The sequence below is a fragment of the Oryzias latipes genome, chromosome 8 (assembly GCF_002234675.1).
Source record: "Oryzias latipes chromosome 8, ASM223467v1".
Lineage (NCBI taxonomy): Eukaryota > Metazoa > Chordata > Actinopteri > Beloniformes > Adrianichthyidae > Oryzias > Oryzias latipes.
Genome location: NC_019866.2, coordinates 7,562,111 through 7,584,369, shown reverse-complemented (window position 1 = coordinate 7,584,369; position 22,259 = coordinate 7,562,111). Strand labels below are relative to the sequence as shown.

At 37.6% G+C, this 22,259-nt stretch overlaps 3 protein-coding genes across 7 annotated transcripts; 2 read left to right on the top strand and 1 right to left on the bottom strand.

Annotated features, from left to right (window-relative positions):
* Positions 1-2,454: 2,454 nt before the first annotated feature.
* Positions 2,455-7,078, top strand: kdm8 (lysine demethylase 8). 2 transcript variants are annotated; one of them, XM_020705198.2, is made up of 8 exons: positions 2,455-2,598; positions 3,349-3,750; positions 4,242-4,414; positions 6,110-6,242; positions 6,328-6,387; positions 6,497-6,646; positions 6,717-6,809; positions 6,874-7,078. In XM_020705198.2, exons 2-8 carry the CDS (start codon positions 3,373-3,375, stop codon positions 7,036-7,038), a joined length of 1,152 nt encoding a protein of 383 aa, XP_020560857.2. In that variant the 5' UTR covers positions 2,455-2,598; positions 3,349-3,372; the 3' UTR covers positions 7,039-7,078. The 2 variants fall into 2 exon arrangements, with proteins under 2 accessions (XP_020560857.2, XP_011476311.2); XM_011478009.3 differs by having other exon boundaries at positions 2,456-2,598; positions 3,349-3,828.
* Positions 7,079-9,303: 2,225 nt separating this feature from the next.
* On the bottom strand, positions 9,304-16,919 carry LOC101171668 (UNC93-like protein MFSD11). 2 transcript variants are annotated; one of them, XM_011478008.3, is made up of 14 exons: positions 16,819-16,919; positions 16,446-16,579; positions 16,023-16,078; positions 15,799-15,906; positions 15,636-15,715; positions 14,728-14,824; positions 13,272-13,330; positions 13,052-13,196; positions 12,235-12,284; positions 10,903-10,968; positions 10,691-10,816; positions 10,444-10,618; positions 10,236-10,371; positions 9,304-9,954 (listed from the first exon to the last, which is right to left on the bottom strand). In XM_011478008.3, the coding sequence occupies exons 2-14, from the start codon at positions 16,533-16,535 to the stop codon at positions 9,802-9,804; spliced, it is 1,341 nt and encodes a 446-aa protein (XP_011476310.1). In that variant the 5' UTR covers positions 16,536-16,579; positions 16,819-16,919; the 3' UTR covers positions 9,304-9,801. The 2 variants fall into 2 exon arrangements, with proteins under 2 accessions (XP_011476310.1, XP_020560851.1); XM_020705192.2 differs by having other exon boundaries at positions 16,446-16,582; positions 16,819-16,895.
* Positions 16,920-17,312: 393 nt separating this feature from the next.
* On the top strand, positions 17,313-21,720 carry ubfd1 (ubiquitin family domain containing 1). 3 transcript variants are annotated; one of them, XM_023957455.1, is made up of 9 exons: positions 17,313-17,376; positions 17,499-17,570; positions 17,690-17,767; positions 18,924-19,190; positions 19,274-19,482; positions 19,557-19,622; positions 19,718-19,823; positions 19,905-19,987; positions 21,288-21,720. In XM_023957455.1, the coding sequence occupies exons 2-9, from the start codon at positions 17,558-17,560 to the stop codon at positions 21,396-21,398; spliced, it is 933 nt and encodes a 310-aa protein (XP_023813223.1). In that variant the 5' UTR covers positions 17,313-17,376; positions 17,499-17,557; the 3' UTR covers positions 21,399-21,720. The 3 variants fall into 3 exon arrangements, with proteins under 3 accessions (XP_023813223.1, XP_023813224.1, XP_020560856.1); XM_023957456.1 differs by lacking the exons at positions 17,313-17,376; positions 17,499-17,570 and having other exon boundaries at positions 17,675-17,767; XM_020705197.2 differs by lacking the exons at positions 17,313-17,376; positions 17,499-17,570 and having other exon boundaries at positions 17,762-18,029.
* Positions 21,721-22,259: the final 539 nt, after the last annotated feature.

Here is a 22,259-nt window from a genome sequence, read left to right as displayed (position 1 = left end):
TACAGTCTGCAGTCAGATTCCTGCCCAGACGAGGAAAACAAAACATATATGGATCTAGTCATCCACAAGTGGATGCATCAGAATGAAGCAGAGCAGGGAGCTTGTGGCCTGCTCATTGCATTTCCTAAGTAGACCTAACAAATGTAATCTTTTTCAAAAATTATTTTTTTCTTATTGACAACGATATGAATAAAGAATTAATCAGAAATATTATTTTAGGCTTAATTGTCTTAATTTATGTCCTCCATAATCAGAAAAAGGCCAAAAAAGCACATTAAAAACCCTAAAAACACTATTTTCATTGCAGTGGGTCTTTAATTTCGTTCCTTGTTGGCTTCACTGAACAATAAGTGTAAAAGCGTAATTCATGTCAGTATTATGAGAGTAACAACAAAATCTGACCATCAATTATCGTGGCTGAGAAAATAATTTGTTACTCTCATCAAAACAAGCAAACAACATCAGCCACCCCCCCCCATCCCCCCAAAAAATAAAAAAGTCTGCACAGTGAAAATAAATCGAAGTGCACATTTCGAAATCTCCTGTGATTCTTGAAAAGGCAGCATACCTTTTCATCGTTTCCAGCTGCTTTGCATACAAGAACAGCTCTGCGGTTTACATAGAGATTATTTGAGTTTCACAGAGTGTTTGACATTTGGTAATAGTGTGGAGAGTTTATAGATTCTAGACTGAAGGTTTGCTGTCATGTTTGCTCAGACTACCTTCCTGAGAAACGGCAGCTGAATATGAAAGAGCTGAAGGTGTCAAAATGACATCAAAAAGACAAACCCGATTATTGTCTTAGACCCACATGTGCAGATAAGTATCAGTAGCCCTTGGGGAGGGGGTGGTGGGGGGGGGGGTGTATTTACATAAACCATCATGAGCAGAACTGAGGAGAAGAAAACAAATGTTTGTGCAGCCGTTGTCTTGTCATTTGTTGTGACAGGATTTGCTTCAATGCTACATTGTGATCACACACACTGACGTGTCGACATCAGCGTAAGCGAAGCTGCACTGTCAACAGATCTCTCATTTGTTTGGTGCTGAATGATCCTGCCTGATCATTTGAAAAGAAGGAGATCGGAGATGAAATGATCTCCTTAGTTGCAAAAAGAAAAGAAAAAAGCAAAAAGTAGTACACTTGAAGTATTTTTTGTTAAGTATGCATGAATGTAAGTATATCAAGCATATTATAGATCAGAGGTCTGCAACATCTAAAGTGAAAAGTGTAACTTGGGTCTACATCTTAACACCTAAAAACATGCAAGAGTTGCAAAATTCCACTTCACTATTAAGAATAAATTATATTTTTGTGACAATCAGGCCACTCATTCATAAAACGGCATAACGGCTGCACAGCTTTAAAATGTTTTCAATATTTGCAGTACAGCTGTTTAATAAATATATAGCAATAAAAATGATATATTTTTCTATTTATAACAATTTTAAATCTTTTTACTTTTGAAAGTTAAACAAAAAGTTCCTTTCAAAATAAAATGCATCCTATGTCAAATAAGACAGGGCTAAAGTTGCAAGAATGCCAAGTCAAACGTGACATTTACCATCAAATGACTTCGGTGCACTGTCATCCTTTTTCCATTTCCTTACTATCCAAAATAAGCATGACAAGATTGGTGCAGAATACTGGTATTTTTTTTTAGATCCAAAGGCTACTGCAACCAGGAGCTTTGCCTCTGAACATCAACCAGACACTTTGTACAGCCAAAGATAGTAATATGTGCTTTATATGCATCCATATCATCTTGCTCAGTTATCTGACATGTTAAAAATCGAAACATAAATAAAAACCTAACGAAAATAAATGTACCTAAACAAACACCCTACTGTGCATTTTTCTTCAAAACCAAAAAGTCATGATGAAGGGACAAAAGAGTTGCATGTGGCTCCAGAGCCACAGGTTGTGGACTGTTGCAGACCATGTAAGTGTAGAGTAGGAAGTATACTGACTGAATACTTTTTAAGACTAAATTGTTACATTTAAAGTTTACAATATATGCTAAAGGTAGTAAATAAAAAATAAATGTCAATTATAGTGTCTCAATTTCAGCATTCACCAGGCCCAAGAATACTTGTAGTAAACTTAAATAGTATGTTTTGCTAAGGGGAATATTACTGCACACATGCAATACCATGCAAATGACAATTTAAAAAATGTTTAGAGTGTGCATATTCATATTCTCTACAGGTGTACTAAGATTTGAGCATAAAAAATGCAATGCCACTATGATTTTACAACATAATTGGTGTGTAGGGTGAATACACATTAAGGAGCTTCTTAAAAATGAAAGGGTACAAAATGTAATGTTATCATATTTTTTCAAGTGTTACATCATGTACTTTTGTAAATATTTAAAAAGGTTTTCAGGGATTTCGCAGTGTTTTTTGACATCTTTGAACCCTAGATGGAACGAATGTTTCCCGCCGCTGAGTTTCCCTCCGGTGGGGTTTTGTCTGCCCACCGGCAGCGGATTTTTGTTTTGCACCTTCGTTAGCTGTCAAACCTCTTTTTTAAATTAAAAGTAATAATGATAAAATAAAAGATCTGATAAACAGTTTAAAATCTGGATGTGGAAGGTAAAATTTATTGTATTTATTTCCAATTCAGCAGTACGTCAATACGTGTTTTCATTTTGAATAATTTACGGTAACGGTGTAATTTAATTTTAAATATCCTGGGAGTATGGAACTCAAAAGGTGTTCTGTGTTTTTGCAGACTAATTAAATTACCTTAAAGCAACAATGCTTTGTTTTGTAACGTGGGTACCTTTTAAGATTGAATCTAGAAATGGTATAAACCATAGTTACAACATTCTATTGAAAGGAGCAATTATATACATTATATATGCTAAAATAAAAAAGATCACGTGTTAAAATCTATTTTGTGGGATTTTCTACAATCTGAGAGAACCTCGGGGTCAAAGTATTCCATAAAACCATTTTTTTTTCAGCTTAGTCAAGTCAGTACTATTTCCACAGCCATGTTTGTGTCTGTGTAGAAAGGAATCAGGTGCTCAGAGTTTGCCTGTTGGCACCTTTGCAGGAACTGATGGAGTCATGCAGAGGCAGCATTCCAGAGAGCCTGCTGCAATCTTGTCATTCTGCCTGAGTCTCATGCACGGTTCTGGCTCACTGTAGCCTCACCTGTGTGCTTTGTTTGCCAGTTTGCAGGCTGTTGAAGATGAAATAAACAAGCATCCTCTGTGAGGATGTGCTGATAGGAGGCAGATTTTTTGCACTGATTGCCCATAAGTGATCCCATTCCAGCCTCTGAACCATTGTGAATGTATATTTAACATTTTCTTGTGTTCTTTTACCTGTGTTCAGAACAGAAAGACACTCTTCTGATCGATGTCGTCTCTTGGGTCAAAAATCCTCTCCACTCTGCCGGCTGATGAGGAACAGTTCCCTCTGCAGTTCAGCGACAAAGTAGACCCAAGCGTGGTGGAAGTACTGAGGCGCTGTCGGAAGCAGTTGTACGGTAACGCGACGTGCGCCAGCCAGGGGCTCAACGCCCAGATCATTCTAGACATTTCATGGGAAAGATTGAACACAGGGACGTGGCGCCACGTGGACAAGGAATGGAGACGGGTTTACTCGTATGGCTGCCTCTTCAAAGTGGCCGCACTGTGCCGAGAAAATCCATCACAACAGGAGATCCTGGAGGCCGTCAGGACTTGTGACATGGGTTTACTGATGGGTGCGGCCATCATGGATGACATACTCCAGGTTCTTGTTCGAATTCTGCAAAATGAAATAAGCGAAACCAGTAAAGACGAGGAGAAAAGTGTAGAAGTTGTTGCTAAGGTTTGTTATGATTTTCGACACAAAATTACTAAATGTTTTTGTCATTTTGCTCCATCGCTGGTTTTTATTTTTCGCACATGCTAATCCTTTTCATTTCTGGTGGCATTTCATGAAAAAATTGATGCATAAAACATTTTTTTCTATTCCTTTTGCACTTGCCTTTCTCAGACCCGACATGGCTGAGTTTTTTAAATTCACACTTGATAAATGCTCTTTCAAAACTAGCTGAAACATTCAAGGTTGCTGCGAAGAGCTGCACAAAGTTCAAGGATTTTTGGTTATTTCTTCCTCCTGCTGCTTGTTTTTTTTTTAAGCTTGTTTTTTTTTTTATGTTAAGAGGGAGAAAATAACCTTTTACACAGTCCAAACCACATTTCATTGACATGCACGTCTTTTTGTTCTGTCACGAACAGAAATTAAAGACTGAGGGCCCCCGCAGTCCTTCAATCAGAGAAGAGAAGGCAGTGCCCAGGATCAAGTGTCCTTCCCTGGAAAGCTTCAGCACAAACTACCTGCTTCCCCTCAAACCGGTGATTTTAGAAGGAATCATTGACCACTGGCCCGCTCTCAACAACCACCCCTGGAGGTTTGTTTTATTCTCAGGAAACACTAAACTATGGCTGTCAACAGGGGGAAAAAATCATATTTGACTTGTGTTTCCCATTTTTTTTTTTTATTTTGATAGTTTGTAAAACTAACAAGTCAAAAATGTCTTGTTTTTGAAACAACACAGTCTTTCTAATGTTTAGAGTTCTCTGATGCTGCTGAGATGACTGAAACACGCAGAGGAGCATGAGAGTCCTTCATGCTGTGTACAAACATTTACAGGTTTAAGAAACCATAAATAAAAGTTGACATAGTGATGCTGTTTAAACAAAAACGTTTTTTCCCCTGTATTTTATGTTTTAATTTTCAAGAACACATTTTCATCTTTTAAAACAACGCCCTCCAATCATTCTGCAAGCTTTATTAATTTTTTTAAAAATAAACTTGACATCATTTTTGCAAGGATGTCGACCTGATTTATTCAAAGCAGCTTTCTAACTACTTCTTGTGGTTCGATTCTGTCAACCAGCATGACAAAATCCCAGAAAGAAACTTGTAGGTAATAAAAAGCATTAAAAAACAAACAAACTCCATAGGAAAAAACCTTATGAAACCCCAAGGATGGAAATATTCCCCCCAAAAAAGTACAAATGTGCTCAACTACAAGCTAGTAAACCGATTAGGTCTGGTTTAAAACAATAGATTCAAAAAATTCCTGTATTATTTCAGGGACAAACACTGAAATTGAAGGAAAGTAGCAATGGCAGCTATAAAATAAAAGCATGGGGTGGGATTCCCCTGAAGTGTCCTGTGACACTTCAGAAGTGAGAAGTGGGACAAATATTAGAGTTCTGTTCTGCAGAAACAACAGAGTAAAGGATTCTGGGTGTTATGTAGACCTTTTGCTGTTCCTCCCATCTCTCCTGACCTCTGATTGGTTGACAGACCTGTCATCTTTCAAAAGAGATGATAGATTTCTGGGAAAACAGCTAACAAGCTCAACTGCATTGAAAATGGAACAGTCCTTAAAAAGTGGGAGCTCATTTTACAGTAATGTTGGCTATAAAAAAGGATACATTTAGATGGATTTGGTAACTTTAGAAATATTTGCAAAATAGGATTTACTCCAGTCAGGAATAAGAAAAGATGAACCTGTGCAGTTTCTCCACACATCTTTTTCAGTCTTGCTTTTTTCTCATCCTCTACCTCTGATGTTTCCTTGTTTCTAAAGAGCACACCTCACAACAGGTCACGCCGTAGTTTGGGTGTAGGACTATTTCTGCTTTTTACTTTTTTCCTGGAAAATGTGGTTGAGGTGGACCTTTTCCTTTTTTTATTTCTGAGGATTTTCTTTGAATTTTGCTGAGTTAATCTGGAAAAGAGAAGGGAAATCTGAGAGTAAAATGATCCTGTTTAGCCGTTGCATTGAGGGCGTTTCATGTGTATAAGTAAATATTATAAGTACCGGTATATAAGTAATATACGTGAGAATTGGAGATTAATTCACGCAAGTAGCTGAAACGATTTCAACAATTGCATCTTGTCCTTTGTTGTAAATATCTATTAAATGTGATTCAATGAAGTTCATTGTGTCTATAAGTTCTATTAAGCAAATATCTATTAAATGTGTCACAATAGTTTGTAATATTTGGATAAAACTAGATATAAAAAACAGTTTTTCAATAGAAATCCGTTCAAATGTAATCATTCTGACTGACTCTCTCCCTCCTGAAAGCATAGAGTACCTGAGGTCTGTGGCCGGTTTCCGGACCGTTCCTGTCGAGGTGGGGTCTAGATATACCGACGAAAACTGGTCGCAAACTCTCCTTACTGTCAATGAGTTTATCGACAGGTACATTTTGAATGAAGTGAGTGCTTCCCTGAACTAGACGTTGGTGAACAGACATGGGGCATTGTGGGATTTCTGACAACTTTTCCGGACTTGATTTGCAGATCTCCCAGGATGGCGGTAAAAGTCGGGGTTATCTTGCTCAGCACCAACTTTTTGATCAGGTGCGTTTTTTTTCGTTTTGAAATGACAAGACTGTCAGGCATTATTTACATTGAAGTAGCAACAACAAAGTGCACTTTTTCATCACAGTGTCATATTATATGTGTTTAGATACCAGAGTTGAAGGAAGACATTCGCATCCCAGATTACTGCTGTCTGGGTGAAGGAGATGAGGATGACATCACCATAAATGCATGGTTTGGACCTGCAGGCACTGTGTCTCCGCTACACCAGGATCCCCAGCAGAACTTCCTGGCTCAGGTGAGGCCATCACCTTTCTGAGGACCCCCATGGGTTTGACCACACAGGTTTCTCTTGGTATGAATCCCAGGTGGTTGGAAGCAAGTACATCCGTCTGTTTTCCCCTGAAGACACGGACAAGCTCTACCCGCATCAGTCGCAGCTTCTTCACAATACCAGTCAGGTGAGTGTGACGGTTGCAGAAAGTACAAATTCAAACCTGCACTGTCTGACCTTTTCCTCCGCAGGTGGAGGTGGAGAATCCCAATGCTGAGCTTTTTCCGGAGTTTTCCAAAGCTCCGTATCTGGAATGTGTTCTGGAGCCAGGAGACGTGCTGTTCATCCCTGTCAAACACTGGCACTATGTCCGATCCCTGCAAGTCAGCTTTTCTGTCAGCTTCTGGTGGTCTTGACGACAGATTTCCAATAAAAATATGATCTGGACAACTGACAGTTAATGGCTCATGTGTGTTTTAAGCACTGAAAACACAAAAAATGTCCCTTACCTGTTTGTCTTTTTTCTTTTAAGTAGTTTCTGTAAATCTTACTTGACATAGTTCTATTATTAGGGAACATTCATCTTCTAATCTGTTTGTTCCCTTTCAGGGTCACAGGGCTGCACCACAGCCTTTATCACTATAACAGAATTTTTGATACAATTTAGAAATTCTAACAAAACTCGATTTTTTATTTTCATTTTGGGTAGTTTGTAAAAAAGCTTTTCTCTTAAGTAAACGTAGACTTCAAGGATACGAGGTACACTTTAATTGTGAAACACAACATGAAAAAAATAATCCACAAAATCACATTGTATGATTTTTCTAAAGAATGTATTTGTACAATGATGCAGAAAATAAAAATTTAATAAAATTTTTAATAAAATGTAATAAAATAAACATGACAGATCGCTTCTTTTTAGGTGGCACAACCTTCAGAAGCCATGAATAACAAATTATTATTTTTTTTGCCCCAATGTAAAATATCTACACACTATCAGCCCAGCTGTTTTCCTAAACTAAAAACACGATTACATTTGGGGGAACCAGCAGCGTGGTTTAAGCACCATTTGTTTATCCCAATGGTGTTTTTCAATTAAATCTTTTGCAGTTTTGATGTGAAAATGTGACAGACCTAAACAGATTGGCCCTGATGTGTACATTTGTTCTGCTTTTCAAACAAACGCACAGACGGCTTCAATGCTGCTCTGGGAACGCAGGGCTGGAACAGGCAGGTGTGGCTAAAGAGATGTGGGGATTTTATAGCAAATGAGCAGAAACAAGAACCGTTTAGGTGCATTTAACCCTTGTGCTATCCTAGGTACTTTAACGTTAGGAGTTGGGTCATCTAGACCCACTAGACAGTGCTCTGAACCTTTTTTCTTCAATGATTTGTGATCTTCACTGGTGTCCATGGATTACATGAAATCTTTCCACCTTTATACCCCTTTTTCATGGTACACGTAAATGTAAGGGTGGGGTCATCTAAGATAGCACAAAGGTTAAATATGTACAAATAGAAGAGAAACCATGTCTGCTCAGGTTATAGACATATCCCGTCTAAATGATTTATATAAAGCCATATATATCCTGCTTTGAGGAAATTTTGATTTTGCATTCTTCAACCCTATATGACCCTCAGTATCCTATTTGATACAGGCATTTCTGAGACCCCTATCTCATTAGCATGATCCAAACTTTCCTTAAAAACCTGTTGTACTTCATATCCAAGTTTTCTGCCCTGTTATGCATTATCGTTCCACTAGGGGCAGTGGTGCTCATTTTAGAATGGCTGCTTCCATGAAACTTCAAAAACCCTCTTGAAAACTTGATGGTGAGAATAACTAATTGTCATTCTTTTGAATGACTACTTCCTGTATTGAATGTTTAATTGTTTAGAATTCATTCTTTTACTATAGATAAACAATTGTAAGAATATGTGGATCAAATTTGAGAAATAGGTGTTTTTTTTTTTTTTTATTAACACTTGTGCCAAAAGTATTACATCTTTAACTAACATTATTGTGAGCAAAAACTTAGCAAATTACACAGTGGGTCATTATTGGTACTTTATATCAATTAAAATATATATATATTCCAATTAAAAAAACATTTTTAATTCCAAAACATTTGACTTTTCTTATAATTTGATGTAGTGGACTTTTCAGGGTTAAAAAAAGTTTATAATTTAATTTAGTAACCCTTGTGCTTTCCTAGGCACTTTAACATTGGGAGTTGGGTCATGTAGACCCACTAGACAGTGCTCTGAACCTTTTTTCTTCAATGATTTGTGATCTTCACTGGTGTCCATGGATTACATGAAATCTTTCCACCTTTATCCACCATTGTCATTGTAGGGAGAACACGTCAATGCAAGGGTGGTGTCATCTAAGATAGCTCAAGGGTTCAATGCATTTATTTTCATTTTCATTCCGATTTTTAAAACTACTCTAGCAATTTTTACAGAGAGAGACAAAAAAACAATTTGGCTAAATTCATACAAACAAAATCTTGGAAACTATTATTTAGGGCCCGTTTATTAATGTCAGTTAATGCATTATTAAGCATGATTATGTAGCATTAATAAAGGGGCCCATAGCATAAAGTGTTACTTATTATTTAATAGGTTAAATCATTAGTTGTGTTTAATGTCATCTGATCCGGACAAAACAGCTTAAGCAGTTCAAAATAGGAAAACCTTTATTCACTGAAAGGTCACAAAACAGAAGAAAGCAATACAAATATCAAAAGTGTATAAAAACATCAAAAGGCAGTGATTGTCAAGCATTAATAGACATTTAAGTTTTAGCTTTTAACTATTATAAACGAACACTAAAGCGATTTTTTTATTTAAGGACTTTACCTTGTACTATTTTTTCCACAAACCTGAGCTGGAGGGGCAGCACAAAGCAAGATAAAGGGATTATCAAAGCCTACGAGTCAAGTGCAGCTCAGCTGATGAGATCAAACATAAATAACCTCCATGTACAGCTGAGCGATAAGGAAAATCTGCAAAAGGAGGATGTGCACATCTTCATAACCATGGGATACTTTAGACTTCTCTGCAGCCTTCTGTCTAAACTTAAAGCAATGACACAAAAATAAACAATCTAGGTTTTCTGGCTAAAAAAAGTAGAAAAGGTTTCCCAGAAAAGGAAAAAAAAAAGTAGCTGGAAGATCTTAATATTCTTGTGGATCCACAAATACGTCCTGCATCCTTTCCACCACGAAGAAGCAGAGGGTTCCAGTGAATCCCAGGATGACCATCAGCAGGAGCTGCCACATCAGCATGAGGTAACCGCTGTAGAAGAAAGCCACTGCCGCACTAACAGACTAACAAAGGACACACAAAATCCACAGGTAAGAGCTCATTTCCTGGCATTTCACATCCTCTCACCTCACAGCAGATTTTCCTTGTTTTTCTTTTAACAAGCAAAACAAGAGGATGCTCTTGAGAAAGTCAGCTTGCTGTGAGTAGTTTTAAGACAAAAAGTGGTTACAAACCCCCTTTTTGATAAGGCTACAGGTGAATTTATTTCCTTCCTGGCAGCAGAGTGGTTTGATCGAGCTCTGCTTGGCTCAGCTTACATCTCTGGAAGGCGAGCGCAGATTACCTGGATGAATTTGAAGATGGCGAAAGCCGGCATGCTTTCTTCGGCATAGACGTGGCCTAGAATACTGTAGAGCTGCGTGTTGAAGCAACTGTCTCCAAGTCCGAGTAGGAAGCTGCACAGCAGAGCGATGGACACGCTGGTAGAGAACACACAGCTCAAGTTAATACCACCGACCTCCTGCCAGCCATTTTCAGAAAAGCTCCCCCACCTTGGGTTCAGATACGGGCTCAGCTGCGTGGTGGTTTCCAGGACGATGGGTGCATCAGCCGGGATGTTAAGGAAAATCAAATAGGAAGCGATGAAGTGGACGACCATTCCCAGAAACACCACAGAGGTCCGTCTGAAGCGGCTGTTCTTACACAGCAGACCGAAGAGGCCGCCACCTGATGGGTCAGAGGGAACACTTTCAATCCGAGCTTCACGGGAGCTTGCTTTCCGAGAGGAAAGTAACCCACCTACGATTTCTCCAACGCCTACCACAATCCCAGAGATCCCGATCAAGCCTTTGGCTGCTTCTCCAAAATGTGTAGTCGCTCCGATACAGGTTCCATACACCCCACTGTAGAATGCCAGCTCCAGGCCTGAAGAACAATAATGCATGCTTGCTGTTGCTGCATGTCCTCTATTAAAAACTAAAGTGGAGTTCGTAAATGGCTGTTTTTCTGACCACTGTATGCCATGCAAGGACTCAGAAGCAGGATGGTTTTAGTCTTCAGGAGGTGCAGGATGGTTTCTGAAAGACAGCAGACTTCAGCTTTGCGCTTAAATCCAAATGCAAACATTCCTCTGACAATTAGTTCAAAGGCAGCAAACATGGAGAAATCATCTGTGGCAATCCGCCACATTGGAATGCAGACAGAAAAGCTCCCAGGAGAGACCGACACTGTCGTTTTTTCTAAACAGCGATCCCACTGGATTTGTTTGTGTACACTTTGATGCCCTTTCCTGACACGAACGCATCTCTGATAAAGCGGTTATCTCTGAGGTGGGTGTACGCCAGGGTACCGGCAAATGGGGAACACGCGCGACACAAAGAGCAATCTGATTTTCCAAATAGTGGGTAAGGGTCGGGGGGGGGGGAGTGTTTTTCACCCCACAAACGCAGAGATCATCTTAGATAAACTCGAATCCTGACAGTCTCTGTGCACTTCGTTGTGATATTTGGGGATTTTTGTGTACATGACGGCAACTTTCACCTAAGTAAACACTTCTGGATGGAGGCTACATGACTGAGCTCAAGTTAATAGTTAGAAACCAACAATGAAAGCTTTCTTTTTCAAAGAACTATAATGAAAACAAGTGAGTATCAAATAAAAGTATAAATCAACCTCTTAGTAAGTAATTAAATTAAATTTTGCATATTTCTTTTTATGGAATGGACTTATTTATACTTCAAATCTGATCAATTTTGGATTTCAGTGTCCCATTTCTCCAAAGACACCAGCATATATTTCAAATGTTTATATCGAAACTTGAAGACTCACTCCAATCATCTTAAGCGCTGTTGTAAAAAACAATTAAAAGATTATAAAAATCTTCCTAGTGGTCTTTTAATTATGATTTTGCCATTTTTCGCCCAAACCAGAAAACCTGTGCCATTTTCCAGGACATAGTTTCTGCTGAGCGGCAGCAGGTGTTTATTAGACGTTCACCTCTGAGATGTGGGTGGAAACTTTGGTGCAGTGCAACCCCGCCCCCCCTTCCCCTCCCTGTTGCGGAGCAGGGAGCTTGTGGCCCGCCCAGCATATTTACATCACAAATTATTTTTTTCCAACAGCATTTTTTTTTCTGTCCCTGATTCACAACAATCTGAACAAAGAAATACTCAGAAATCTAATTTTGAGCACATTTTTCTTAATAGATGTTTAGAAAAAAACTACAAGAGCATGTTAAAACTCCATTTTTATTAAGTTTAACTTAATTATGTTTCTATAAAAAAAACATGCAATTCTTATTCCTATTTTTCAAAAAAAAGTATGTCTTTCTTTTTCAAACTTACTGAATTCTGACTTTGCATCCTGCAGTGCGCTGTTTGCTCTGCTCTTGTACCTAAATCGCAGAAACAAAGTCAAAATTATCATCAATCACACTGTAATTCATCAACAGCAGTGAGCAGCACGCATGGAAAAACAAAAAAAAAATAATAATAATTGGTTGTTTGCAAATCAAAGAGGTGGGAGGATTTCTCCCTGCAGGATTCCTTGTTTTTCTGCTGGAGTCAGTGTTTAGTCTCAAACTCAGCCAATAAGCAGGGATCAAAACGAAAAAGTGTTTCAAACACAATCTGCTCCCAAACAGAAACAGATGAGGAGAATTTGTTTTATTCCTGCTGGCAAGCTAACAGGACGTATATGTAATCAGTGGATTAACTGTAGTTGACTTTCTCCTGACTTTGAGTCGGCTTTGACTGTCATTTCAAGATTTTTGTCTTAAACTTTGACTTAGATTCATAAAACACTGAAAAAGGAGCGTTGAGGGCTATCCATGTCACTCTCAAAAAGTCTCCATCCCAGTTTCTCTGGATCTGCCTGATTGCCTGCTACTTGTGTAAAGTGCTATGATTGAGCTTGACTGTCAAAATTGCACTGATCTAGAGAAAAATTGTCTTTTTTGTGAAGGGCAAAAGTGGTTTAAATCTCCTGCACCACTACAATCTTGAATCATCTTGGAAAACCTCAGGTGTTTGGTTTTTTTTCCAACTGTTTTTTTTCTTCTTTCTAAATCCTTCGTGTCCTTCCTGAGTGTCAGTTTTGATCGTCTCTTCTTTTATTGCAAGGTGAAAACAGGTATATTTTTTCAAAAGGATGGTTGTTTACATTGTGCGAGCTGAGAGCAGCGATTGCCCTTCTTCTTCGGAGAGCATCTCCTCTTCGTTGTGGCTCTTTCTCAACACCAGGAAGCTGAGCGTGCCGAGGACAGAGGCCACCAGCAGGAAGAGAAAGATGTTTCTCCTGCTGCTTTCTGAAATCATCAGAATGTTACGGTGGGACTTGTGCAAATTTTTAAAAAAAAAGCATCACTGCATTATGATTTTACCTGATATCTCAGTTTCTCCATTCCAGTCCAAATAAATGTACAGATTCCCAAACAGCATGCTGCAAAAATGTAAACATCATGAGTTACAGGCATTGACAACATTTCATGCTCATTATGCAAGCTGGACCTTCTAGAATCTGCATTATCATTTCACCTTGAAACATGAAAATGATGTTTTGCGGTAGAACAGGGCCCTTTTATTTACGGGAAGCCATTTTACTCCTACGCACAGCAACATCCCAAAAACATAAAAAATAGAAACGCAGCTTGTCTAGAATCCAAACAAAGGCTCAATGTGCTATTATAAACTCCTTACAGGAAATTAATACAAGAATAAACCTTAGAGACATGTGAGTCAAAGAAGCACATGTCCACTGTTCCCTCACTCTGGGCAGTTTTCATACTGCAGCATTGCAAGTTAATAAAACCAAGTTATTGCTGATACTGGAGAAAGTTAGAAACGCAGATGAGATAGTGGGTGTGTTTGATTGGTTCCAATTAACTGAAGTCATTTTTTTTTATGGAGATTTGGTTTCAAGAAAAATCCGTTTATAGCGTTCATATGCACTGCAGTAACTAGGTTTGAGGAACTCCATTACCTCTTTTGTAAATCATCTCTGTGCTTTAGGTTTGCAGCATTTATTATGTTGCATTTCTTTTTCATTGCCTAAACTTTGATGATTTAAGCAACAAAATAAAAAAAAATGCTTACAAGGTAACAAATTCTATTTTAAGGTTTGTGGTCTTAATTTGTGACAATCTGTAGGCTTGTCAATTGTTCAAAACTATTTTTTGATTTATAGAAAAGTGCCTGCGCTTCTAAAAGTTGTGTATATTTGTGCTATTTTATGGATATACTTTGCTATAAAACTGCTTCCTTAAAGACCCACTCTGATGAAAATTATGTTTGTGGTGCTTTTTTTTATTATGATGGAAGACACACACAAAGAAAATTAAACTTAAAATTGCATTTCTGAATAATTCTTTAGTTAAATCATTGAGAATCAGGAGCAGACGGAAACATGCTGGTGGTATTTGTGTCATAGAAAAGCTTTGATGAAATAAATTTTACCTGAAACCAGAGAAATCCGTTAATTATTGCAGACATTTGCAAATCTCCTCCCTCATCTCTGTGTTTCTGGGCTCACAGATAATGCAAGACCTCACCTCTACACAGTTAGCTCAATTAAAGACTGTGATTATGTCATACTTTGAAAGGTTAAACAATCCAAATAAAACCCTTTTTGTCAGCAATAGTTGGTGTCGCACACAATTTGATAAAAAATGCAAACTAATTAAACTTTCCTTACCTTGTTACCTGCATCCGAGAAGCATTTTTAAGCAAGCAGGTTAAAAAAATAGGACGTGCACACTGATCAATAATTGTCAGAGGGGTTCAATTGCAGTTATTGAGGGTCACAATAGATGCTGAAAATACACAGACGTAGCTGCATACCTGCACTGGAGGAGAGCCCAGAACATCCCAGTATTCCTGTTGATGGTTGATGCTTCTGAGTTTTCTATCAGAAATTCTCCTTGAGCGGTCCATAGCACTGTGAGACAGCAGAGTGGAGGGAAAACTATGTAATAGTCAGTTAATTACACACATTAAGAAAGAATCTTTGGTACTATGTAGGTAAAAAATGCATTAACATACGACCACAGAGGGTTATAATAAAAAAAGTCATTACACAGGAGTGATCAGAGGCTGTGTCTCATATATTTATGAATACATGTTCCTAATTTTCCTTTTACAAACTCAAATATATTTTCCTTTCTACTAACCTTCATGAGCAGAGCTCAAAGTGCGGTGCATCACTTAGAGAAGTAGTCCCTAACCCATTTAAGGTTTAATTAAAGACACCCTGTTTATAGCATCATCACCATCATCATCATATCCCATCCGTGATAATCCCTGTATGCATGATTACTCATTACTTTGATTTTTGAAAACAGAATTTGAGCTTTCAGGGGCTGCAGCAGCCTGAGGCAACTAAGTACTTACATGCCTCAATTTCTTGTGCTTTTGTTGAAACACCAGCTTTCTCCAGGGATCATATGCACATTTTGGTAAACGGGATGTGACTGCACATGCACTAAAACAATCACTGAACACTAATGTTGGAGGAGGAAGTGAGGCATGAATAAATGTTTCGTTCCAGGGAAATTATAGTAGGATTTTTGATGGTTTCTTTTTTTTACGAAAATACTGATAGAAAATAAAAATATAATTGGAAGTACTCCAAAACCCATCAGATCAACAAATACTCATTTTTGTTAACTTAAATTACATAAATTTATATTTAAAACCCTACTTTTTTGATGGCGTTATGATAGTTTAAAAGGAAGAAGAAAAGAACTTACAGGCTGCTCCGATGCCAATAAGTACGGAGGTCAAGTAAAAGGACCAGGTGGAGGGGATGATAAACACTGCAATGTAACCACTAGACACACATATAGTAATAATAAACCAAATATTTCAGCATCAGTCCTGAAAAATGTCACATTTGAGCTCCTCCCTACTTACCTGTATAGAAGACCACTCAGAAACATGGACACTTTTGCACCAATAACTTTTACAACAGTTGGTGCAATCAGATTGGAGAAAGAAAAAACTCCATAAATGATGCCGAGACTGCAAAGGAGTGAGAAAAAACAAAACAAAATAAAAAGCCTTTTCTTATGCAGAAAGTAAAAACTATCATTTAAAGTAATAATAATAATAATAAATAACAATGATATTTTGTCTACCTGTGGTACCCACTCCCAGTAAAAGTAGAATTGTCCAGACTTTTCACTACAGTTTGCTAAAATAAGAGAGAAAAAGAGTAATCTAGTTCAGATCATGGTCCGCAGTCATGCATCTGCTGCTTATTTAATGACCATTTAGAAAATCAGAAACACGAGCTTCGCCTGACATACTTCCGATGCTGACCTTTATCCTGCTGTCAACGTTTGTACTTTAAAAAATATAATAAAATCTGCATTCACAATAAAAAAAAAAGATTATAGAATATATATGCAAGTTATTTTACATTGTTACAAACTTAGGTGAAGAAGGAGTGGGGGATTTTCTGAGTTTTTCCAAAGTTATCTGTTTTCATCACAAAACAGAAACACAAAGCGACATTGAAGTTATTGTTCTTCATGATAGATTACACAAGTTTGACTTACTTCAACGTTTCCACAGGTGGTGAAAGCGGTGAAAATGAACAGAAACCCCAAACCTAAAATCACGACGTTGTAAGTCCTCCTGTCTGCCATGCTGTCTTCTTATTCCTCCAAACACATGTTCAATGTGGTTGCTTCTGCTAAAACAGTTGCGTTGGTTAAGCTGGAACTTAATATTTCCACACGGACTTGAGTACATGCATTGAAATGAAGTTTGGTTACACTTCAACCGGAGCAGAGACCGTGGGGTGCACAAAGAAAGTAACAGTGCAGCACATTCAGAAGGACACTTCCTTCTCATAATTTACAAAGTACACATGACAACTTGTGACTTTCATTACATCCAGTTTTCCCCCCTTTCTGTTTTCTTTTTTACCCCTCTGCCTCGTCGTCACGGATGTCGTCACTAACCGTCAGAAGTTTTTTTTTTTTGTTTTTTTATTTCTCCTCTGCTGCTTCTTCGTCTTTATCAAAAATTACTACATATCTTTGCTGCCGTCCAGAGGTGAACATGTATACCTCCGTTTGTTATTGTTAGATGCCATAAGGTTTTATTTTTAAACAAAAGATTGAATAATAAGTCGACGATAAATACATAAAATAATTTAAAGTATTTGTTTTTTTTTTAAATATACTTTAAAAAAAGGGAGTTGTTAAAAAAAAACAACACGTTGGGATATTTTATTATTTGGATTTAAAACCCGCCTCTAAAAGAAACAAACGGCATTTTATTGTTATTTGTTATTATTGTGCATTTAAAATTCCTTAAAACAACAACAACTAAAAGAACAAGTTGTATGCCTTTAAATGCTATCGTAAGATGCTTTGTGGCTTTTGCTGCAATGCCGGCGTTGCAACAAAGAACCGTGTCAAATTAGAATGACTAACTGTGACTCACTTCCGGGTTTGCTACAAAACAGCACAATTATTTGCCGTGAGTCTTTTCAATTATAATATTTTCCCTCTTTTATTTAATAAAGTAATATTCTACTTTTTTAAGTTTCAGTGTTTCATATTATAGTTAGATTATAAATTATGAGCTGCTTTATTTTTTAGGATAAATTATTCTTGGAGTCGCATGCGCAGCTCTCTAATGAGACTATCCTAAGCATTGAATGTTCCCATGCGGTAATTACACTAAAAATCTAAGACCCTTTTATTGTTATTTTTAGTTTTAAGTCTTGTAAATTTATTGACGAGCGTTTGTCGGATTGTTCACGATCTTTCTTTTTTTTTTTTTTCTGGAGAGAGTCCTCTTTTTTCCTCTACTCTCTTTGACACAACCTACAGCAGATTGTACACAATCATCATGGCGACCCAGGATGGTAGGTTTTTGGAAAATGCTGAAGTATTTCCTTAATATTGTAAACTGTTTAATGATTATCAGTGATTGTATTTTGTTCGGTTTTTAAAAATACATTAGCGTCGTAAGGCCTTCGCGTTGGGTTTAGTTCCTTCTCAAAATGATCTTCCAAAAAATGTTGTCCAGTGATGCAGCAGGCTAACGTAAACGTTATGACATGAATTGCTAACATTACATGAGTTGAATTTAGCAACAGTTTCACGACCATTAATCTTCATATCTATGTAAGTATGAAACATTTAGTTAGCGGCGGTAAGTTAAACATTAAATTAAAAAGGCTGCTGGTGGTTTAGGAACGTTACCGAAATACCAGCGCAATATTATATTTTACGTTCCCAAAACAGTTTTTGTAACCGCGGAGGCTTGAATGCGGTGTTTTTCTAGAGAAGCCACGTCTCTTTGAAGACAGTTCACGTTCATGTCTACGTTGAAATCAGACGCGTAGATTAAACTTAAAGGCGTCCATTGGTTTGAGTCATGGAAAGAGCTAGAAAGAGTACGACAAGAGAAGAAAAGCGAAAGTAGACATTAGCTAAAAAAAAATCAAGACTCACCGTCAATAAAATAATCTGTTTTTTCCTGTTTTTCCCAAGACTTTTTACATACTTGCGCCTTTCTTATATGCTTGTATATGTGTATGTATAAAGTGTGCATTTCTTCATCTTTTATCCGTTTTTAAAGTTTCCAATCAACTAATTTTTGTAATTTTTTGTTTATTTATTTTCATTTCCATAAAACAACTATATATATATATATATATATATATATATATATATATATATATATATATATATATATATATATATATATATATATATATATATATATATATATTACACAACCTCTTATGCCTATAAAATGAAAATGAACAGATCGTAGAAAACTTATGTCTGCCCCTTTTACATGCTTGAAAGAAAGAAAAAAAAAATACTGATGAATTAACTTTATTTTGTTAGAGCTAGAAGTAAGCTTCCATTTTCTCAGTGCCATTATACAGTCAATAGTTATATCGCAATTTAAAAAAAAAGTAAAGTATCCATAGTTTTGCATCCGCAAATTATATTTTATAAGAAAGACCTATTTATTATATAAAGTTCTGTGATGTGTTGGTTATCCAGGAAGTGCAGTAGTAACCATGGAAACTGAGCCACAGCCAAAAGCAGCTGAACTCCTTGGCGATGATGTTGAGAAGACGGATGAGAACTCATCGAGCATAGACACGGGAAACTCAACTCAGGACTGTCCTCTCAGCAATGGGGACGACGCAGACGACAAGCAAGAAACCGTCGACTTGAAGATTATCTGGAACAAAAACAAGTACGATCTGAAAATTCCTGTCGACAGCACAGGAGCCAAACTAAAGGAGAGAATCCACGCACTCACAGGTAAAAAAAAAACGCTCAAACGTGCCTTCTAGTTGTGGATTCAGAAATTCGGAGAGGGAAATGACGGTTTTCCATGTGTTTAGGTCTTCCGCCAACAATGCAGAAAGTAATGTACAAAGGATTACTTCCAGAGGACAAAACGTTACGGGAAATCAAGATAACAAGCGGGGCAAAAATAATGGTGGTAGGATCGACAATAAATGATGTTTTAGCTGTTAACACGCCGAAAGAGGTTGTTCAGCAGGAAGTTAAAGCTGAAGAAAACAAGAAAGAGCCTTTATGCAGGCAAAAGGTTAGATCTCTAATAGTTTTCTCCACATCATGTCAGATGTTTTGGCTATTTTTAATCCTGCACTGTGATTTCAGCAACACAGGAAAGTATTGGACAAAGGAAAACCAGAAGACATCATGCCAGCTATTAAAGGAACGAAGGTAGGAGCTGAAGGAAGCTCACTTTAGGTTGTAAAGTTTAAAAAATAAAATAAAAGTGTAATCCTAACAAAACAGCCTCTCCATCCTAACAACAGGAACGATTACCAACAGTGCCTTTATCTGGAATGTTTAACAAGTCGGGAGGAAAAGTTAGACTCACATTCAAACTGGAGCAGGATCAATTATGGATTGGAACAAAAGGTGAGAAAGTGGCCTAATTTAGCTGGACTCTGTGTGAGGTGGAGATGCTGGTTCCACACTGAGTGTTTTATTCATCCACAGAGAGGACAGAGAAAGTCCCGATGGGCTCCATTAAAAACGTCCTGTCGGAACCCATTGAAGGCCATGAGGACTATCACATGATGGTAACTGGCTGCTGTGTGTGTGTGTGTCGCTGTTTAATGATCAAAAGTGGAAAAAGCTACAGCACCGACTGTAACAAAGACAAAACTTAAGACGTTCACGATCTAGTCGTCTACTTAAGACGTTCACGATCTAGTCGTCTACTTAAGACGTTCACCATCTAGTCGTCTACAATTAGATGCATCAGAATGTCTGCTCAAGATTCACAACAATTTAAAGAAAAGAAAAATAATTTCTCTAATACATGTCCTCCGTGATTAGAAAAATGCCACAAAAACATGTTAAAAACATCAGATTGTTTCTTTTTTGTTGAATGCCAGGACAGTCTTTCCTTTTTGCCTTCTCTCCTTCCTTTGTTTGATAACCACTTTATTGTTCTCAGAAATGGCTGTTAGGTCAAACGTTCCCACTCCGCTGTGCTCTCTCCAATGGAAGTTGCAAACTGAAGCTGGGTGGTCTTGTTTTCCTTCTGGAAGCCCTCTACAACAAGTCGTACTTAACCACGGAATGCACCACGATCCAACACATTTCTACTTCCTTGCCTTTCGGTTGCTCCCTTTTAGGGTCACTACATCAAATCGCTTGGCTCCATTTTGCCCTCTGTTCAGCATTCGCCTCACTCCTTCACTACATCCATCAACCTCCTCATTGGTCTTCCTCTAAGCCTCTTTCCTAGACCCCCGCATCCTCCTCACTGCTCCTCCTTTGAAGCCTCCTTCTCCTCTAGTTCATCCAGAACATTCAGTAAACTACATCTGGGTGCTACTTATCCTCTCATGTCCTATAGAGATTTGTAGAATGACACAGTCAACGTCCAACCAACTCCTGCAGACTGATGGGTAAAATCAGTTTGACTGCATTTGAAATAATTTTCACTCACTTATATAAGTTACAGCTGAGTCGCAGCCTCAGTTTGAACGTTTATCATACTAACCTCACAGTTAGTCTTATTCATTTTCATTCCAATGCTGAATCTTTAGAGGCTGGTGTTTGTATTTGTTCACCTGAAGCTGCGCTCAGCTTGACAGTGTCCAAAGGTAAATGCATTGAAGGCAGAGAACCTCTTAGACAGGGATCATGTGTGGTCAGACGCATCCTTTCATTGGAATGAATCACAGAACGATCAGACTCGGTCAGACGGTAAACAAAAGCTTCTTTGTCGTGAGCTTTGTGTTTGTTTTTCACAGCAACATGTTTTATTTAGTATTCAGCTAAATGGTCGAATCAGAACTTTGGATGTATGATGGTGTTTTCCTTTTTATGAAAAGGCGTGTTCTCATCAGTGTGTTTCTGTTCTTCCAGGCTTTTCAGTTGGGTCCGACAGAAGCTTCTCAGTATTGGGTCTACTGGGTGCCTGCACAGTTTGTCGATGCAATCAAAGACACAGTCCTTGGAAAATGGCAGTATTTCTAATGTGCCTCTCTTTTGACAATGAAGAACTGGAACTAAGAGGAAGCGCCAACGAAAAAATGAAACGGGAGTCAGCGAGACTTTAGGATCTCCTCCTCTGAGTTTGTTTGAAGGAAATTGACAGTTGCCTGTGGACTAATCATATTGTTTGTTTTTGGCTATAAGTGCACTACATGGCAGCAAAATATTTCTAAGCCCTGTTGATCATTCTTGGTTTTCAACAAATTCAAGGGAAAGCGATTTTAACAAAAACTGTACAGAAATTGCTAACACTTTTCTTCAGTTATTCTTAAAGAAATAAAACAAATTATTTAATAAAATTACAGCCCCGGGTCTTTGTTTTCTCTGCTCTGATTTAAAAGCTTTTAATGACTAGTTCCTTTGTAGAGATAAAAATAGAAAAAGAAAAGACCAGCCAAGGATTTTCAGAGGCGTTTGTTACTTCTTGAATAACCTGTTCTTTTTTTAAAAAACTCTTTTAGCCAAGCATTTATTATTCTTTAAAAAAAATCATCTTGTGCTTTGGTAAATTACACAAAATAAATGACAAGTTTTCATTATAAGCATTTATGGGGAACTTTTTTAGATCCACCTTCTATTTTCAGAATATTACTGAGTATACCAGAGCTCTGCAACCTGAGGGTCTGAAGCCACATGTGGCTCTCTGGTTAAAGAAAATTAAAATATCTTTAAATTTAAAACTAAGTGTTAATTAATAATGAAATAGTAAAGTTAAAGAAAAATGAAAGTGAGGCTCCTAACTACAGTAGTCACAATGCTCCAATAACCCAGCAAGCAGTTCAACTTTGTAGTTTAACAACAGACTAAATAATTTTGACAGACGTACTGGATTCCCTGTTTTTT

Bases quoted from the DNA above. Each gene is read 5' to 3' on its own strand.
- LOC101171668 (XM_011478008.3), bottom strand. From the start codon at position 16,535: ATGGCAGACAGGAGGACTTACAACGTCGTGATTTTAGGTTTGGGGTTT. The intron at 13,331-14,727 runs GTATGCAGCTAC...ACATTTTTGCAG, and splicing joins TGGGCTCTCCTCCAGTGCAG to CATGCTGTTTGGGAATCTGT. The intron at 9,955-10,235 runs GTAATCTGCGCT...GTCCTTTGTTAG, and splicing joins CCATCTTCAAATTCATCCAG to TCTGTTAGTGCGGCAGTGGC.
- ubfd1 (XM_023957455.1), top strand. The intron at 19,623-19,717 runs GTAGGAGCTGAA...TCCTAACAACAG, and splicing joins CAGCTATTAAAGGAACGAAG to GAACGATTACCAACAGTGCC. The intron at 19,824-19,904 runs GTGAGAAAGTGG...ATTCATCCACAG, and splicing joins ATTATGGATTGGAACAAAAG to AGAGGACAGAGAAAGTCCCG.
- kdm8 (XM_011478009.3), top strand. From the start codon at position 3,373: ATGTCGTCTCTTGGGTCAAAAATCCTCTCCACTCTGCCGGCTGATGAG. The intron at 4,415-6,109 runs GTTTGTTTTATT...CCCTCCTGAAAG, and splicing joins CTCAACAACCACCCCTGGAG to CATAGAGTACCTGAGGTCTG. The intron at 6,388-6,496 runs GTGCGTTTTTTT...ATATGTGTTTAG, and splicing joins AGCACCAACTTTTTGATCAG to ATACCAGAGTTGAAGGAAGA.